Source organism: Canis lupus, chromosome 27 (genome assembly GCF_011100685.1).
Source record: "Canis lupus familiaris isolate Mischka breed German Shepherd chromosome 27, alternate assembly UU_Cfam_GSD_1.0, whole genome shotgun sequence".
NCBI classification, from domain to species: Eukaryota; Metazoa; Chordata; class Mammalia; order Carnivora; family Canidae; genus Canis; species Canis lupus.
In genome coordinates this window covers 44,879,363-44,892,792 of record NC_049248.1, presented here as the reverse complement: position 1 = coordinate 44,892,792, position 13,430 = coordinate 44,879,363, and the positions used below count along the sequence as shown (strand labels likewise).

The 13,430-nt window shown below is 48.0% G+C and overlaps 1 protein-coding gene across 8 annotated transcripts; it reads right to left on the bottom strand.

The window, feature by feature from the left end:
- Positions 1-7,999: 7,999 nt before the first annotated feature.
- PRR13 (proline rich 13) lies at positions 8,000-12,001 on the bottom strand. Of its 8 annotated transcripts, none has more exons than XM_038576180.1 (4): positions 11,907-12,001; positions 10,838-10,876; positions 10,123-10,487; positions 8,000-8,671 (listed from the first exon to the last, which is right to left on the bottom strand). In XM_038576180.1, exons 2-4 carry the CDS (start codon positions 10,854-10,856, stop codon positions 8,627-8,629), a joined length of 429 nt encoding a protein of 142 aa, XP_038432108.1. In that variant the 5' UTR covers positions 10,857-10,876; positions 11,907-12,001; the 3' UTR covers positions 8,000-8,626. The 8 variants fall into 8 exon arrangements, with proteins under 8 accessions (XP_038432108.1, XP_038432111.1, XP_038432114.1 ...); XM_038576183.1 differs by having other exon boundaries at positions 11,859-11,975; XM_038576186.1 differs by having other exon boundaries at positions 10,838-10,904; positions 11,907-11,974.
- Positions 12,002-13,430: the final 1,429 nt, after the last annotated feature.

Here is a 13,430-nt window from a genome sequence, read left to right as displayed (position 1 = left end):
CCTCCGGGCAGCCTAGAGCGGCTCCGTGGACAGCGTCGGCACCAGCGAGACGACGCCTGGTAGCCGGCGGCCGAGCCTGGGATAGAGCGGCAGCGCGCGGACAGGAGGACGCTAGCGGCCCCTAGCGGCCCGACCGGAAAGCCCAGGCCTGAGTGCGGAGAGAGTTGGCAGGCGCCATGGATAAAGGAGACCAGAGGGAAAAGGGATGAGTGAGAAGAATGAGAAGAGACGGGAAAAACCCAGTAGTGTGTTGTGATCCATCAAGAAAAAAAAAAAAAAAAAAAAAAAAAAAGAAAGAAAAGAAAAGAAAGATTAAAAGAAACTACTTTGGCACACTGAAGGCAACTTTTACACCAACTCCTTACTCTGAAAATTAGCACTGAAAAGGAAAAGAATTAAGCATTTACTCCCTCTTAGAAAGAACTGCAGTCCATCCGTGGTTGATAAGGGAAAAACTCTTTTTTTTTTTTTTTTTAAGATTTCAGTCTAATGTATAAAGAATGAGAAGAAAATCCCCATTCATCCTGCAACCCCAAATGAAAACAATCATTCAAGCCGGTGGCATCAATCATCAAAACTTTAAGTGAAAGGTTGTTAGGGAAACAGGATATTATCATGGGGCCAAATATCACCACACACATTATCGCACGGAAAAAAACAACAACCAAAAAGCAAAAAAAAAAAAAAAAAAGAAAAAAGAAAAGAAAGAGAGAGAGAGCTCTGATAATCACCACCTTACCCTAGTGATCAAACTTTGCAACACTAACAGCTGGACAACTTTGACATTATGTGGTCCTTGAAGAGATACAATAAGTACATAGCATTGCCCATTAAGTCTTCTTGTCAAAAGTGTTTAATCTTAACGTAATCAACCCTTAAATCTAATTTGCAATGTATAGGAAATTTATGAGGGATAAAGGAATAAATTAAATACATCACACTGCAAGGAGATAATCGACCAACTCAGAATGTGGTTAAGCGGCCAACTCTTGATTTTGGCTCCAAGGTGCTGAGATGGTACTCAGCAGGGAGTCCGCTTGACATTCTCTCTCTCTCTCTCTCTCTATTTCTCCCTCTGCCCCTCCCCACCTCTCAAATAAATCTTTTTTATTTATTTATTTATTTTGAAAGACTGAGCACAAGTGGCAGGGGGAGGGGCAGAGGGAGAAGCAGATTCCCCGCTGAGCAGGGAGCCAGAAGGGTTGGATCCAGGACCCTGGGATCATGACCTGAGAAGGCAGACACTCAACTGACTGAGCCACCCAGGAATCCCTAAATAAATCTTAAAACTACCCAGTCTCTTTAAAAAGGCAATGTAGGGGATCCCTGGATGGCTCAGCGGTTTAGTGCCTTTGGCCCAGGGCGTGGTCCTGGAGTCCTGGGATCAAGTCCTACATCCAGCTCCCTGCATGGAGCCTGCTTCTCCCTCTGCCTGTGTCTATGCCTCTGTGTGTGTGTGTCTCATGAATAAATAAATTAAATATTTTTAATAAATAAATAATAAAAAGGCAATGTAATGGAAAAGAAGAGGTGGGTAAGAAAAAAATTTAAAAAGCAATAATAAATGCAATGTGTGGCTCTTGTTTGTTTTTACTTAAAAAAATATATCTATATAGAGGTGCCTGGATGACCAAGTTGGTTGAGTGTCTACCTTTGGCTTGGGTCATCATCCCTCGGTCCTGGGTCCCAGGGTCCCTGCTCAGTGGGGAGTCTGCTTCTTCCTCTCCCTCTGTCCTTCCCCCTGCTTGTGTTCTCTGTGTCAAATAAATAAAATCTTTAAAAAAATAAAATTAAAAATAGCTATATGACATTTTCAGGACAATTGAGGAAAATTCAAATAAACTGAATATTAGCTAATATTAGGAAATATTGTTAATTTTCTTAAGTGTGAGAGGCACCTGGCTAGCTCAGTCAGAAGAATGTGCAACTCTTAACCTCAGGGTTGTGAGTTCGAGCCCTACATTGTATGTAGAGATTACTTAAGTAAAATTTTTTTAGAAATTATTTTCTTAAAAATAAGTTAATTAATTAATTATTTTCTTAAGTTTGATAATGGATTGTGGTTATGTAGGAGAAATGTTCTTTATGAGCGCATGATGAAATATTTATGGGTGGTGGATCATGATGTATGCAAGACTCAAATGGTTCACATATGTATATCAAAGCAAATATGGGAAAAGATTAAGAACTGTTTAGTGTGGGTGGTAGGTTTATGGGTAATCACTGTCGCATTCTTTAAACTTTTAAAAAATAATTTTTAGGGCAGCCCAGGTGGCTCAGCAGTTTAGCGCTGCCTTCAGCCCAGATTGTGATCCTGGAGACCCAGAATTGAGTCCCACATCGGGCTCCCTGCATAGCCTGCTTCTCCCTCAGCCTGTGTCTCTGCCTCTCACCCTCTCTGTTGCTGTGTCTCTCATGAATAAATAAGTAAATTAAAAAAAAATAAAAAATAATTTTTATAATAAAAATTGGAAACAATATGTGGAATGGAACAAGATTGGCAAAATGTTGATAATTCCTGAGGTTAGGTAATGGGAGTATAGGAGTTCATTAAACTGTTTTCTCTTATATGTCTGTAAATTTCCATATTAAAACTTTTTATAAAACAACAAGAACAACAACCAGAAAAAAAATGGAAGGGCTCCGGCTTGGAGTAAGACAAAATTAGGAGAGAGCAAATACATGGTTATTACTGAACCTCATTCAAGTCCTTTAGGTGTCAGTTCTGGCCTTAATGTTACAAAGTTTTATTGGGCAACCCCAATTCAGTAGGAACAGCTTCCCAAAGCTTGGGGATTCCAGTTCCCTGGGGTGGCATATTAGAAACAATATGAGATAGAAATGAAAAGAAGTCTGTCATTTGCAAAGGTAAGGGACAGACCAAATACTAAAAGAGAGGAAAGGAAATAAGAAAACATCAGGGGAAAAAAAAAAGAAAGAAAATGTTGGAACACCAACATTTCAAAAAAAATTTTTAAAGTTTTATTCATTTAAGTAATCTTTACACCCAACATAGGGCTTGAACTACAACTCCAAGATCAAGAGTTGTACGCTCTTTTGAGCCAGCCAGGGGCCCCAGAATATTAATATTTCGAATCAAACTAAGGAGCAGGCTTACTGTGAGACCTGTACAGAAGGTTAGATTAACCTCAAGATTGGGACGCCTGAGTGGCTCAGTGGTTGAGCATCTGACTTTGGCTCAGGGCGTGATCCTGGGAACCAGGATCAAGTCTCACATTGGGCTCCTTGCAGGGAGCCTGCCTCTTCCTCTGGCTATGTTTCTGCCTCTCTCTGTGTCTCTCATGAATAAATAAAAAAATATATTAAAAAAAAACTCAAGATTTTGCACTTGGGGCGGCGGGGGGGCGGGGGGCGCCTGTGGTTCAGTCAGTTAAGTGCCTGCCTTTGGCTTGGGTCATGATCCTGGGGTCCTGGAATCACACCCCATGTCTGGCTCCCTGCTCTGCCTCCCTCCCCTCTCCTGTTCATTCTCTCTTTCTCTCTATCTAATAAACTTTGAAAAAAAGAAAAGTCTTAAAAAGTTTTTTGCACGTGGGTCATTTATATTCCAGAGACCCTGAGAGCTCGGGTGAAAGTGAGTAGCTGTTCAAGAAGTCACTTCATCCTTTACTAACAATAGCATGGCTTCTCCTAGGGCTGGGCAGCAGTTGCAGTCAGCTTTGAAAGAGAAAGAGGAGATGCATTTAATAGCAATACCTGATAATTTTATGAATCAATAAATTCCTCTCAGAAGAGGAAAGAAGAGTCAGTTTGCCTAGAACTATAAAGCAACCTAAGGAAATGATTCCAAAAAGGCAGCAAACTAAAGACTCATCCCATGACTGGCAATTCCCAAAGCTAAACTATCAATTTGTATTTTAGATCTCATGGATTTCCTATGCCTTCCCATCCTCAACTATGTGGAAACCTTGCTACACTTCGTTTATAGTAAGAAGAGAATAGCGGACTCCCAGATTCCTCTCATGGACACAAGGTGGTGAAGGCGTAAGATAAACACACTTGAGGATGACCATCCTTAGTCCTTTATATTGTTGCACAAAATGGGATACAAACCCAGTGCTTTCAGGAGACAGGCAGGTCATGTAAATGGGGAGAAAAAAGGCAACCGGAAGTTGAAAATATTATGAAAAGACTGGAGAGTACAAGATCCATTTATAAGGAACGACCACTACTCAGGGCCAGAATTTCTGCCCTCAGGATTGTGAACCCACTGTTGCTAGGATTTCCAGCTTAAAATCTAAATCTTCACTGAAAATGTCTGATACTGGAGCATACTGGGTGGCACAGTCAGTTAAGGGTCTGACTCTTGGTTTTAGCTCAAGTCATGATCTCAGATCCTGAGATCGAGCCCCCCACATCAGGCTCCGTGCTAAGTGCAGAGTCTGCTTGAGATTCTCTTTCAGGGTCCAAGCTCAGCAGAGAGTCTTTCTTTAAAAAAAAAAAAAAAAAAAAAATGTATTCATGAGATACTCAAAGAAAGGCAGAGACATAGGTAGAGGGAGAAGCAGGCTCCCTATGGGGAGCCCCATGCAGAACTCAGTTCCTGGACCGGGGGATCGTGCCCTGAGCCAAAGGCAGAGGCTCACCCACTGAGCCACCAAGGCATCCCTACTTTTAGCTTTTAGAAAGTTAGTAAATTTGGGGGAAATAATAAATAACAAAACAACAGCAAGGTGCTCTGCATATGGCTTAGATACACCAAGAAGGGGAGGGATCCCTGGGTGGCGCAGCGGTTTGGCACCTGCCTTTGGCCCAGGGCGCGATCCTGGAGACCCGGGATCGAATCCCACATCAGGCTCCCGGTGCATGGAGCCTGCTTCTCCCTCTGCCTGTGTCTCTGCCTCCCTCTCTCTCTCTCTCTCTCTCTCTGTGACTATCATAAATAAATAAAAAAAAAAAATTAAAAAAAAAAAAAGAGTGGGTAAAGAGATGGGTTAGTGAATTTTCTCCCTAATTTCTTGGCTTCTTTTGTGTTTTCCTTCTTTACCACTTCTCTGTCTCTCCTTATTTCTAGTTTGTCAACATCTGTTTCTCTTCCCCTCATAATCCCCCTGTGCCCACATCTTCCTTCTCCTCAAAAATGAGGAACTGATGAATAAATGAAAATGGAGGATAACTGGAATGGAACATAGAGTGACCCCCAAACCCAGGACACTGGAAAAGCAGGCCTGGGTCTTGGATTTCCTATAAAATTGCTCTAAAATATAGGAAGACCTCAAGCATTTATTTGGTATAACTCACCTCAGGGGCAAGTCATAGACGCCATACAGCCAATAAAGATGCTCTTCCTTGTTCTCCAAACCCCATGCTCGATCCCCAAGCCCTATGGATTCCACCTCAGAAACATCTCTCAAGTCTACTCCTTCCTCTAGGCCATCTCCCCACCTTCAGTCTCATTTTCTGCTTTCAGGTTCCCGCATGGTAACTCAGGCTCAAGAACTCCTGAACTTTCATCCTACGTCTTTTCAGAACTCTGGGCCTCTAAAACTGCTTTTTTTTATTTTTTTTTTAAGATTTTATTTATTTATTCATGAGACACACACACACACACACACACACACACACACAGAGGCAGAGGAACAGGCAGATGGAGAAGCAGGCTCCCTGCAGAGAGCCCGATGTAGGGCTCGATCCTGGGACTCCAGGATCAGGACCTGAGCTGAGGCAGCCGCTTAACCACTGAGTCCCCAAGCTGTGCCTAAAACTGCCGTTTCTGCCTGGAATCCATTGGGTTCAGGAGCCAGACTACCTGAGTTTGAACTGACTGAACCACTTCCTGCTTCAGTTTCCTTTACCTATAACATTGGAGTAATAGTACCTCCCTCACCGAGTTGCTGGGAAGATTATAGAAATTGTAAGTGGAAAGCACCCAGAACTGGAACACAATAAATGCTCAGTGTTAGCTGATATTATTTACCAACTGGCCAACTCCCACTTACCCCAAGGCCCAGCCCAGACCTAGCTCATTTTCCCAGTGGCACCGTCACTCCTTCCTTTGCTACCCCACTTGCTAGATCCATGTCTCTATTGTGGTTCTTTTTACCAGTATTACAATAACCTACTTACATGTCCTTCTGCTCCATTAGATCTTGTGGATCCTGAGCAGCAGGGACCGTCTTTTAGGTTCAGCACCCAGAAGACAGCATTTCCTCAATAAACAATTTTCTAGAAAACCAATCTAGCCCCACTGGGAGACCTGTGATTCCCAGACATACTATGGAACTTTTGAGTCTGTACCTAAGCACAAATGCTTTTCCCAGTTTCTCTCCCCTCTCCACTTAATAAATCCATTCTTTCATTTTTTTCTACTCACACTTTTCATGTTCCAGGCCCAAGAGGTGGTTGAAATGTCACTTTTCCTGTGAAGTCACCTTTGACTCTTCCTATCGTTCCCACTTATTTCTAGGTTTATATTCTCCTGGCATTTTATAGTATCTATCTCTTGGATATTTTTCCTTTCCCCAGCAGATGTGAGTGCCATGCATGGCATAGAGTAAATCAGGAGCCATCAATTCCAGCTGTGTATTGTAATCACTGACATGTTTTCTTAAAAATACTGACTTGTTGAAGCACCTGAAGTAGCTCAGTTAAGCATCCAACTCTTGATCTCAGCTCAGGTCTCGATCTCAGGGTTGCAAGTCCAATACCCACATTGGGCTCCACACTAGGCATAGAGCCTACTTAAACAAAACAAAAACAAATCCAACAACTGATTTATAGGGCCCCATCCTTGAGAATCTCATTCAATAGATTTTTTTTTTTTTCAAAAGATTTATTTACCTGTTTGAGAGAGAAGAAGGAAGGGGCAGAGGGAGAGAATATCCAAGCAAACTACTGCTGCATACAGGGCTCGATCTCACAAGCCATGAGATCTGGATTTGAACCAAAACCAAGAGCTGGACGCTTAACTGACCAAGCCACCCAGGCGTCCCTCATTCAATAAATTTAAGTCAAAACTCTAAATTAGGGACGCCTGAGTGGCTCAGCAGTTGAGAGCCTACCTTCGGCCCAGGGTGTGATCCTGGAGTCCTGGGATCAGGTCCCACAATGGGCTCCCTGCATGGAGCCTGCTTTGCCCTCTGCTTGTGTCTGCCTCTCTCTGTGTCTCTCGTGAATAAATAAATAAAATCTTTTTTTTTAATAAGTAAAATCTTAAAAAAAAAAAAACAACTCTAAACTATCCTCACCCTGAAACTAATAATACACTATATGTTAATTTGAATTAAAAAAATAAAAAAAAGAAACCATCGGACACATGGGTAGCTCAGCTGGTTTGGTGCCAGCCTTTGGCCCAGGGCATGACCTTGGAGGCCCAGGATCAAGTCCCACGTCGGGCTCCCTGCATGGAGCCTGCTTCTCCCTCTGCCTGTGTCTCTGCCTCCCTCTCTCTGTGTCTCTCATGAATAAATAAATAAAATCTTAAAACGCACGCGCACACACACACACACACACAAAACTGAATTGTTCTCTGATAGCTGATGAGCAGCCAGGGTTAAGAACCTCTGCAGCAAAAAAAAAAAAAAAAAAGAACCTCTGTAGCAGATATGAAAACTTATGCTAAAGACCTATATCTATTCATTGAAGGGAAGACAGTAAAGATGCGTTCCAGTAGTCTGAACCAATTCTAAAGGTTCTCAGTTAAGAAACAAAGGGACAGGGTAGCCCCAGTGGCTCAGCAGTTTAGTGCCACCTTCAGCCCAGGGTGTGATCCTAGGAGTCCCGGGATCAAGTCCCACGTCGGGCTCCCTGCATGGAGCCTGCTTCTCCCTCTGCCTGTGTCTCTGCCTCTCTCTCTCCCCCTGTGTTTCTCATGAATAAATAAATAAAATCCTTTTAAAAAAAGGGACATAGGGTGTCTTCCTCACTGATACTCTGGTTCCTTTCTATAAAACTGATACGCTTTGGAGGGTCTATGGAAGGGCAGCAAAAGTAGTAGAATGTGCTGGGCCCAACCAAGGTAATGGCACAGATGAACAGAGACCAGGAAAAAAAAAGCTTTATTTGGGCTGAGAGCTGGAGAATGAGAAGGCCCTGAGCCAGCCTACTGAGCTAAGAAGTGAGATTAGATTCCAAACCGGCAGGTAGAGCTTATGAACCAAATGGACTCCACCTCCCAGCAGGCTTACAGTTAGTACAATCAATAGAGGCTGGTGGGAAATCTATTTGCCACTAAATCACCAAAGTATGCCAGCCACCATTACAAAACGGCACAGTTTCTTTTCTTCCATAATTAAATTTCCACAACCCCTCCCAACTACAAGTATTACAAAAGAAAGTTAAAAAAAAAAATCTCATTTTACAGATCTTAAACTCATCTTCAGCATTTAGCTCAAAGGTCTCATCAGCCTCAAAAACATAGTTCTCCTGCTAAGCTCATCAGCTAAAAGGTCTTTTCAAGTAGTTAGAAGATGGTCTTTGCTAGCCCATGGCAATTCATTGGCCCATTTTCCCTAGCCAGTTAGGGCTGAACAGCAGAGTAAGGCTCAGAGTGGGGGGTAAGGGAGAAGGGGTACAAGGGCTAATTTTCCCCCGTACAAGATGCCATTTGAAGCTTGATGGGAGAGCAGAACTGGAGAGGCTTGAGGGAAGGGTCCAGACCCTGCATTCAGTCAGAGTCACTGCTGGAAGAGGAGGAGGAGGAGGAGGAATGCTGTAAGGGGAAAGGAGACAGCATCAGATGCAATGACCTTTGATCACTCCATGGGACATTCTTTGGTGCTCCACCCCTCCACCCAAGCACCCTTTGCTTCCTAAGAAGGTCAGGAGTCTTGAAACAGTCCCTTAAACAGCAAAAGCAAAAAGCAGTAGAATGTGGTGGGCCCAACGGTGACACACAGGAATGGATTAAACCTTCCTAAATCAGTGCACAGAACTTAATACTGCATTTGGAGCATGTTTCCAACTTTCTTTACCCAAGTCAGTGCCTAGGCAAGGAAATAAATTATAGGAACTAGTGTAGTATAGTGCTAGGAGACAGCTGCTATCTTGCAAATGCTTACTGATTGGCTGCATGGAAAGTTCATGTAGCAGGGGGTCTAAGACAAGGGAGCAGAAACAGCCTCTGTGGGATCCCTGGGTGGCGCAGCGGTTTGGCGCCTGCCTTTGGCCCAGGGCGCGATCCTGGAGACCCAGGATCGAATCCCACATCGGGCTCCCGGTGCATGGAGCCTGCTTCTCCCTCTGCCTGTGTCTCTGCCTCTCTCTCTCTCTCTGTGACTATCATAAATAAATTAAAAAAAAAAAAAAAAAAAAGAAACAGCCTCTGTGTGCCTGTCTACCTTTACTTTTTCCTAAGCCCCAAATGGGAGAAAGTGAGGAAGGAGGGGAGAGTACTAGTCAAGGTTCTTTACTTGCACACCCCCAACAACTGTCACCAAACACATTTTTTCATCTCTGCAGGGCAATTTCTACCCCCATTCAACCTCATATCTTTCCTTCTCCTGCAATTCCTACCAAAGATCCGGAAAGGGGTAGTGCCCAAAGCCCTAAGGCAAATAAACACTGGGCACTAAAATGTAAATTAAGGCCTCCTCAAGATCCAGGAAGATCCAGGTGGGTTCGGTCCTTCCAGGGTTGTCCTGAGAGCTACTTGGTTCGGTCCTTCCAGGGTTGTCCTGAGAGCTACTTGTTAGTTAACGCTCTTCTAGAATGAAGATACTAGCTGAGGGCTAGCATCTCTGGGGCTGAGCATGAAATTTAGGTTTTGTTTGAGGCTGAGTCACTGAGAGTCCTGCTGGGTGGTAGGACAAAAAGGCCCCTGTGATAATTAACACAGCACCTCCAGAACACTGAAGGTGGGGGTGTCTGACTTGCTAAACCAAGCGTCTGGGGATGGGGGTGGAGCAAAAGTTCTGGGAGACAGAGACAGGAAGGGCTTTGGATTCTGTTCTGTATTCTATGGCTCAGCTTAGCCTCTCCTCGATAGAAGGCCCGATTTGCCTAGTATTTCAAGATTACCAGATTCTTACCAGTGGAAATACTTTACAAAGAAGAACCGTCGACCAGAGCCACACAATGGCTGCTTCATGTCCTCAGACTGCAAATCCCCCCATGCCTCTGTGGTGGGCACCCCTTCCTAGCCAAGCTCCAGGGGGCACTGACCTTGCCATGCTTGTGGTGTTTGTGCGTCTTTTTATGAGCTTTCTTCATTTTCTTCCGCATCTTCTTGTCCATCACCATTCCCGGTCCCCCCATGCCAGGTGGCAAGGGATTCACAAGAGGCGTGCCAGGAACAGGTGGTGGGTAGGGAGGTGGGTAGGGACCCGTGGGTTGGCATCCGGGGTACCCTGGTTGTGGCGCAGGATAAGGGGGCCCACCAGGGGGAAAAGCTGGATTCCCCTGGGGAGCCCCTGGGGGAGTTGGATAGGGGCCCGGGGGGTAGGCGGGATTCACAGGTGGCGGATGGGCAGGATTGGCACCTCCAGGGTACGCGATGTTAGGGGGATATGGATGAGGCCCTGGCTGTCCTGGTGGAAGAAGCAAAGAATAAGTTAGGATTCCAAGAGCTCAGAGCCTCTGACGATAAACAGGGGCAAAAAGAAGGGGGTTCCGTTTCTCACTCACTACTTACAGGGAAATGCAAAGGCGGGGGAGCAGGTGGGGCGGCGGGGAGGCAAAGCCGGTGGGCAGAGGGAAGGCGAGGGCGGCGGCAGGGGTGGGGAGGGAGGGAGACGGTGACTCGGGACCGACGAGCGCAGGGTCAGCCGAGGAGGAGCGAGGACCGCTTCTGTGCGCGAGGGGGGCGGAGAAAGCGACAGAAACTCCCCGTGCCCGGCTCCTCTGAAAAGCGGTTGCGGCCGAGCCCCCGAGCACCTACCGGCATTGGGATTCCACATGTTCGGGGCCTCCCTGCAGCCTGAGGAGGAAGAAACCAAGGCGAAAAGCTGATGGTGCTGGGGGGGGGGGGGGGGCGGGGGGGGGGGGAAGGGGGGTTAGAGACCCAGCCCGGAGCAGCGCCTCCCGGACTCGCGGAACCGCCTCGACCTCCGCAGGCTTCCTTCCCCACCGTCCCTGCGCTCAGCACCTGCTTCCTGCTGCCCCCAGGCCCGGGGCGCCCTCCCCGCGCCTCCACCTTCCACCACCTCGGGCTCCGCGGGACAGCGCCCACGTCCGCGACCTCCGGGCCCGCTCTCCCCTCCCCTCCCCTCCCCTCTTCGCCCCTTCCCCTCCCATCCTCCCCTCCTCCGCGACCTCGGGGTCCGCTCCCCTCCCCCCCTTCCCCTACCCCCTCCGCGACCTCGGGGTCCGCTCCTCCCTCCCCCCCTCCCCCCCCCCCGCGACCTCCGACCCCGCTCCCCCCTCCCCTCCCCTCCTCTCCTCCCCCCCTCCGCGACCTCTGGGCCCGCTCTCCCCTCCCCTCCCCTCCCCTCTTCGCCCCTTCCCCTCCCATCCTCCCCTCCTCCGCGACCTAGGGGTCCGCTCCCCTCCTCCCCCTTCCCCTACCCCCTCCGCGACCTCGGGGTCCGCTCCTCCCTCCCCTCCTCCCCCCTTCCCCTCCCCTCCTCCCCCTTCCCCTACCCCCTCCGCGACCTCGGGGTCCGCTCCTCCCTCCCCTCCTTCCCCCCTCCGCGACCTCCGGGTCCGCTCCCCCCCTCCCCTGCCGGGGCTGAGCCCGGAAGACTTTCCTCACCCACCGCTACGGAAGGATCTTAAACAACTTCACCGCCCTCAGCCCGGGCAGGCGGAGGGAGGCAGGACCCTCACCCCAGGCCACGGGAAGGAGCCGGAGAAGGCGTCCAGGGAAGAGCCTCCACCGCTGTCTTACGGAGACACACCCCCCTTCCACAGCCCACAGGGCAAGTGGAGAGCCTGGCTCCCGGCTGCCAAGGATCCCTGACCTGGGGACGAGGAAAGGAGGAAACTGGGGAACCCAGACGCCCAGTCACCTTTACACCACCTCCCGGGCGGGACTCATCCTCGGCTCTCACTTCCTGGCCCCCGCCCCCCGCTCCCCGACCTGGGCTTCAGCGCCCGCCCCCGCCCCCGCCCCCGCCCCCGCCCCCGCCTGGTTGGCGAGCGCTTGGCCCGTCCGCGTCGTGATTGGAGAACACAGCCGTCAATCACTCTGGCAGGCGGGGCTGGAGGCCGGCGGCGGCCCCGGGGGCGGAGCGCGGCCCCGGAGGGCGCAGAGGAGTGGGCGGGCCGGAAGCGCCGGGGGCGGGGCCAAGGCGGGCCTCGGAGGGGCGGGGCCGGCTTGTGGGCGGAGGCCCGGGGAGGCCCGGAGGACTCTGCACCGGGGCCCTTTGAGCTCCTCGGGCGGTGGGTGCGACGCCTGGAGAGGTGACCGAGGCGGTGCCAAGGTCCTTGCAGAGCGCCTAAGAGACGGCGGAGAGCTGCCGGGTCTCAGCCCCACGCCTCGGTTTCGCCACCTTCCTCCTCTCCCCTGTGGGAAGTAAAGAAACATTCTTGGGGGAAATACAGAGATTTCCTAATCCCCCTTAGAATTCCCTAGCTCACTTGCATAGCTCCGCCATCCGTCGAATTGCATAAGGCAGAAGCCAAGGAGGTCATCTTTGATGGCTTGTCCCTTGTCCCGCCGCCGCCGCCGCGAAGAGCTCGTTTTGTCTCCCAAATAAATCTGAATTCTTTCCGCTTCTCTCCATGGTCCCTGCTCCTAGCCTATCATCGTCTCTCTACTGGATTGCTGCAATGGCTTCATGTTTTTTTTTAAATCACAATTAACATAAAAAACCATGCACCCCAAACTTAAAAATACTCATTCTTCCTAAGCATACTTAGGCTACTTATTAAAAAAAATTGAGGGGCAGCCCAGGTGGCTCAGCGAGGCCTGACCCTGGAGACCTAGATTCGAGTCCCACTTCGGGCTCCCTGCATGGAGCCTGCTTCTCCCTCTGCCTGTGTCTCTGCCGCTCTCTCTCTCTCTGTGTCTCTCATGAATAAATAAAATCTTAAAGAAAAAAATTGGGTCTCAACTAATATAAATCAAATTTCAAAGAATTGTACACTACATACCACATTCTCTGGTCACAATGTAAAATACAAATATACATCTGGAAATTTAAGAAAACAAAAAGGCTTCCAAATAACTCTGGGTCAAAGAATAAACCATGATGGAAATTAAATACTTTGAACTAAGCCATACTGAAAATACTACATCCCAAATTTGTGGGATATATAAAAAATATTAAGAAGATAAATTGTATACTGTCTATCATCTTGAATTAAGCCCTTTGATAGATTTTTAAAATATTTTTTATTTTGTTTTTTTTTATTTTGAAATAATCCTTAGACTCACAAGAATTTGTAAAAAAAAAAAAAAAAATTGGGGGTGCTCCTAGGGGGCTCAGGCGTTTAGGTGTCTGAATTCAACAGAGGTCTTGATCCCAAGGGCCTGAGATTGAGCACTACGTTGAGCTTCCTGCTCAGCCCAGAGTCTGCTTCTCCCTCCC